General features: G+C 35.2%; 1 protein-coding gene across 5 annotated transcripts in view; it reads left to right on the forward strand.

The window, feature by feature from the left end:
• The window catches only part of LOC131045391 (calmodulin-interacting protein 111), a 72,915-nt gene extending 69,481 nt beyond the window's left edge, over positions 1 to 3,434 (forward strand). For 2 of the 5 annotated variants that reach the window (XM_057978974.2, XM_059221216.1), the window contains 3 exons: positions 2,273 to 2,353; positions 2,451 to 2,641; positions 2,879 to 3,434. In XM_057978974.2, the coding sequence (XP_057834957.2) occupies positions 2,273 to 2,353; positions 2,451 to 2,641; positions 2,879 to 3,013 (407 nt within the window). In that variant the 3' untranslated portion in view covers positions 3,014 to 3,434. The remainder of the gene's footprint in view (positions 1 to 2,272; positions 2,354 to 2,450; positions 2,642 to 2,878) is intronic. The other 3 variants (XM_057978975.2, XM_057978973.2, XM_057978976.2) reach the window with 3 other exon arrangements.
• Positions 3,435 to 6,000: the final 2,566 nt, after the last annotated feature.

The following is a 6,000-nucleotide window of genomic DNA, read 5'->3' on the forward strand; positions in this document are numbered from 1 at the left end:
TTGAGCTCATTCTGCCATCTAACTTCCTGTAAACTAAAATAACAAACATTAGAATCATGTCGAGGAATTTTAAAATTCATCATGAGAAGAAATCCACATTGCGTATTCCAGACTTGGAATAATTTTGAACATCCGAGGAAAAGAATTCTTGGATGAATAACCACACTTTATATTCAAAGCACGCTCTGCTCTTGCTTGTGCTCCTCAACCTACGATGTGAAAAATGAAACTTCATGCCCCCTTAAATAGAGAATTCGCCCTCTCTGTTGCCAAGTTGGCACTGGGGTTTCTTTCCTAAACATCTTTCGTGTTCCTATTGTTGAGAGAGAGCTGACTTGTCATTTCAGCGGACCCCACACATCATACCTTGTCCAAAATAGCAATTACCATTAAGTCTCGTGTGCCATGCCCCATTTAATGAAAAATATCCTTTTTGGGCGTTCAACATATATCTTCCATATCACTTCTTATCTTGGGCCCATATGAGACAGGTGGAAGGTTTTTTCCTGTTTGGGCATCAATTCTCCGTAGGGAAGGATTCTCTCCTAGGGCACACATGAGATAGGTAGAAGGATTTTTCAATGCCTTAGCCAAATTTCCAATACGATCCATGCCTTGAGTACTTGAGCTCATCCTAGAGGGAGAGGATGAATTTTTTCACACTAAACCAATTTCTGATCATTCCATGTCATTTGAGTTTGAGAGGTGGGCGCATTCTGGAGCAGAGGAATTTTCCTTGCCTTAGTTGAATTTTGGAGTTTCCATGCCTTTTGAATACTTGGGTGCACTTAGAGGGTGAAGGAGGAATTTTATGGTAGATGATGAATCCTTCCCTCCTTGGGATTTGCGCTTCTGAAGGCCTTCCTGGCACACTTAGGGGGTGGAGGAGGATTTTTCCTTTTGAGAGTAATCCTCCTCTTCTTGAGATTTGCGCCCATATAGAGTTCCTTTGTGTGTTTAGATCCTAAAGGAGGATTTCTAGACTTAGTCAGAAATTCATCATCTGTTCTTCATTCATCACACCAGACTTGGATCTGGATTCCTGGGTTTGTCTTGCAGTCAGTGCTCACTTGTTACCAACAAGACTCACTAAAACTAGTAAGTTTGTTCAAACTCAAAATTAGGCCAATTGGGGACATAGTGAAACAAACTAAAAATAGACTTATTAAAAATAGCAAGTTCATGAAAAGCATTAAAAGTAAAAAAACTTCACTGGTAGGCCCTTTGAAAGATTTTTCTGTTACACACTAAGCCAAATTTCACTATGCTCTTGATCATAAACCTCTTCTCTTTGAGTCTATAGGACATAAACCCTACAAGCAAACATGCTTGCTTCCAGACTTAGCACAGGTTACCAATATCCATCCAAACATTAGGAACTTGAGGAAATCACTGCTAGACTACCCAAAAAGCTAAAAAATAAAAGACGAAATGGACAAAAATGGAGGGGGTTTCCATTTGCAATGGGGTGATGTGTGAAAAGGTCACAACAGGCAGCTTTTCTCCCAAATGGGTTTTCCCAACAATATATCTTGTGCTTATTGTCAATCTATTTGCATGTTGTATATCTCCTTATGTATGTGTTTCTTATTTTGTAACAGTCTAAGATTTGTAAGAAAATTTGCATTATCTCCCCCACTAGATTAGTGTTAGGAAGCGTTTTCCGTACCTCCCTTTCACTTGTGAGTACTCAGTTTTCATGGTTACTTGGATAATTTGTGAAGTATGCTTTTAACAATGGGTTAGAATGAATGTGTAAATTCAAAAATCGGAACTTCTTGTTTGTAGGTGTGCCTAACTGTGCAACCCTATAATATTTGAACTTCTTCCACAAATAATTCTCCTTTAATGATTTACTTTCACAAGATATTAACCTAGTGTAGTTCAGTGTGCTTTTAACAATGGACTAGAATTTAGTTCATAAATAACAATTGTTGGATGTACTCTTGAGTTGTAGTAATCTCAATATAACTTTTCCCCTGCCCTTCTCCTTTTTCCTCTTTGCATGTTAGTGTTCATTATTGTTTTTGAATTAAGTTGTTAAATTTCAAATTATTAGTTAGTTTATATCTATGGCAGATTGTTACTACTCATAAGATGACAGTGCTTGTTGTGCTAATGAAATATAAAATTGGAGATATATATCTTTGCAGAAGGCCCACTTGACAAATCTCACATGCATGTCAGAGATCATCCTTTAAATCGCCTTTGCTCCTATTTATATGTCTATTGTCATTTTAAAACTCCATTTGAATGTATTTGGGAGGTGCAGGTTTATCTCCAAGGGTTGGCGTGACTGTGATTGCTGCTACCAATCGTCCAGATAAGATAGATGCAGCACTTTTGCGTCCAGGTATTGTTTTGTTCTCTACTATTCTGAACCTGAGGCTTTAGTCAATGCCCCTATTCTATACGTTAGTGTTTGAAGTTTGAACACACGTTGTTTGCAGGACGTTTTGATCGACTAGTATATGTTGGGCCACCAAACCAAGCTGACAGGGAAGAAATTTTTGATATTCATATGCGCAAGATGCCCTGTGCATGTGATGTAAGAAATCCAGAGCTTGCTTCTCTTACAGATGGTTACACTGGTGCTGATATTTCAGCAGTGTGCCATGAAGCAGCTATTGCTGCATTGGAGGTTAATGACATTCTATACAATACAAAATGCAAATAATTTATTCGGCCATCATGATTTAGTTGCTTTTTCTTTTTCTTGTTTCTGACAAAAGCATTTCCCAAATGTTATGACAGTTTTCAGATTTATTGAATTACAAAAGTTATGGTTCTTTATATCAGACACATCGAGATTATTGGTTCATTTTGAATAGTTGGGTTTTGCTTTCTAGAGAATCTAATGTGCATACTTTTTTTTCAGGAGAATATTGATATTCAGGAGGTATCAATGCGACATTTCAAAGCAGCATTAGCTCAAATTCAACCTTCTGACTTTTCAGAATATAAAAATTTGTCTTCCAGATTCCAAAGACTTATTTCAAGTTGTAGTACATGAGGTGACTAGGTGATATATTTTGTACTTTTCAAGTTTGTTTTTTGTTCCCTTTCACATTGATTTAATCTTGTCCTTTCTGGCCTATAACATAGGAGGTAAAGGTAAAGATGGAGGCAGTTTTAAAGGTCACCATTGCTACAAAGTGAGGTGCCAATTGGTATATCTTATATATTGCTCAATGAGGTGTACATAGTAACATACCCTACCCCTCTCCAGATTTGACCTTGTTTCTCTCTCCGTAGTACTTTTGCCTTCACCATCCAGCCGCTCAGGCTGTGATATGTTTTCCTCTAAAAGAAATGAATGATATGTATGGCTTTTTATCACATAGAATTGCACTGTATTTTATAATTTATTTACTTTAAAGTTTTTACTATTAATTGTACATATTTAGCCAAAATATAAGCTACTATTATTATTTTATCTTGTCTCAGGTTCATCTTAACCACTGGTGTGCAGTTGAGTTTACTCTCCAAGATTGCCCTATTAAACAGACTAATATTCAATTAGTATGCACTATTTGTCTGCATCATATTTAACCTTGTGTATGCTGTATAGTGGTATCATGGTGACTGACTAAAATTGAGTACTAGTTCTATGTAAGTGAGTAGAAACACTAACCGTTCGGTAAGTAATTACAAATATTGGAATCTCAAAATAACCCGTTAATGGAAACAGACATTGGTGGGCTGGTTCAAAAGTGCCGAAGTTCCCCCCCATTTTTTTTTTCTCATATGCATGTTTCAAGCGCTTATGTATAACAAAATAATTTTGTAATGGAATTCTGTAAAAGATCAATGCTATAAGAACAAAGTATGTTTAACCAAAAACTATGGACACAAGTGTGCCCAATGTGGTAACATAATTACCAACCAATACAAAATTGTACACAGAGAAAGGAAAGCTCTGTTCATAGACAAAATTAAGCTAAGTAACATAAGTGTCATGGTAATAAAATGTTTTTGGGCTTTTAGGTTTATGTATTGGCATACCCTTATTAATATGTGCACAAGCATACCAAGCCTTTATGTCTTGTATTAGACATGGTTTGCATCATCTTCTCATCATAACAGTCTGTGATGGATCATATAAGCACATCTCACTTGTCTTCCACGTCCTGGTTGAATTGCCTTTTTGTGGGGTTAATAGTTGGAGAAGCTTCTGTGGTTGCACTAAGCAAATTCAGTGATGGTTTCTGTACCATTGTTTTAAAGATTTAATATTATCTAGAGCACAGCTTTGAATTTATTTAACATATTATTACGAGTTTGCACATGCACAATCTAGGAGTTTTTGTTCTTCAATGAATCCTCTTAATCTTCAGATTTGATTGCCATCTAGGGTTTTCAATCTGTGCGGTTCTCTTTTTAAATATCAAGTCCCATTTCTTCATTCCTTGATCTTATTTCAGCTACTCAAAGGTGGAAGATGTGGTTGGAGAAGTTGTTAGCGCTTCAAACTATTAGTTCTGTAACACATGTTTATAGTGAATGCGAATTATCCATGTTGGCAACTTTTATCAATATTAGTAGGAAAAAGTAAGACATAGGTAATGATCACCTGGATATCCTTTAAAAAAAGGGAAAAAGAAGAAGAAGAAGATCCATATCGAGGAAAGCTGAAAAATGATGGATAAGGAAATCCGAAATATCATCTCTGCAAAATAGATTGAGAAAATGTTAATAGGAATTAAGACGTTGGTTGCAACTGCTTTTTCACGCCTTGGCCACAGAAGGCTATGCATTTTTACTGTAATATTATGAACATTACATGCTTAAAATATTTAAATAACCCTTTAACAGCTTTGTATTCAAAGCTCTTCAGGGATTTTGAGGCTGATGAGCAACAAGAGAGAATAATCAAGAAGTGAAACTCACGCATATGAATAATCAACTAAGGGTGTTTGTAACAACAACTTGAAACACTAGGGCCATTATTTATTAACTATTAACGATGAGCCAAGCAATATCCATCATTAAATTTCATATGTCTAGTCCTTGTAACTTTAGATGGTTAATTTTACAATTTATATATTTAAAAAGTTTGAATGAATGCCTCAACTTTTGTATGGTGAACATTATACACGATCCACTTCAATTAAGGAATATGTAAATTCTTTATTTAGTTACAACTTTGTTTCACCAAGATAGCAACTTATATTAACTGTGCTTGGTGCAGCTACCTTGTTTATGTAATGTAAGTTTTTGAATGCCCCTTGCTTTCCTCTTTTATGAATGCGCAAATGTACTAATTACATTATAGTTGTCTGGCAGAAATTAAAAGAATAAGCTTGCTTATTATTAAGCAATTTTTTTTGAAAAAATCACAAGTATTAACTTATGCTTGTAGTCAAAGTTCCTATTATTTAGAATTTAAACCAGGTATGACTTTGTTGAGTAATACAGGGTGAGCTTACATACAAAAGCTTAGTGTTAATTAAGAATGTATATGGCTTGTAATATATAATATGCAAAAGGATTTGTGTTTGTACTTCATGGCATTGTTGAAAAGGTTTTATAATATGGTATGGACTCTTAAGCATTGTATTCATTAGATGGTAATGGACATCGACATTTAGGATTTGTTAGAAATAAGCAATGCAAAAACTAAGTGCTAATTGTTGCGGCAAATTTGTTGGTTGCAATAGGTAGTGAAATAAAACTTGTTACAATCATTTAAAAAATGTTATTATAAAGAAACAAAATTATTGGTGGAGACTTAAATCTCCGTGTAAGTACAGTTAGTGTGACATTCCAATATCCAATTTTCTTCTTGAGTTCTTGAAAAATTGACTTCTAGGTGTTTTGTAATGTTATATATGATCATTGTAGCCTTGAAGAATGTAATCTAGGATTAATTTTGTACATGTTGGATTGTAGAAGGGATTTGGGGTGACAATTGCTTTGCGAGATTTTAGTGGCCTTTTGGGGCTTACATTAGAGTTGGATCATGCTTGGACCCATTGTAGTTGCCATTTGGAGTATTTA

The sequence above is a fragment of the Cryptomeria japonica genome, chromosome 1, assembly GCF_030272615.1.
Source record: "Cryptomeria japonica chromosome 1, Sugi_1.0, whole genome shotgun sequence".
In the NCBI taxonomy this organism is placed as follows: domain Eukaryota; kingdom Viridiplantae; phylum Streptophyta; class Pinopsida; order Cupressales; family Cupressaceae; genus Cryptomeria; species Cryptomeria japonica.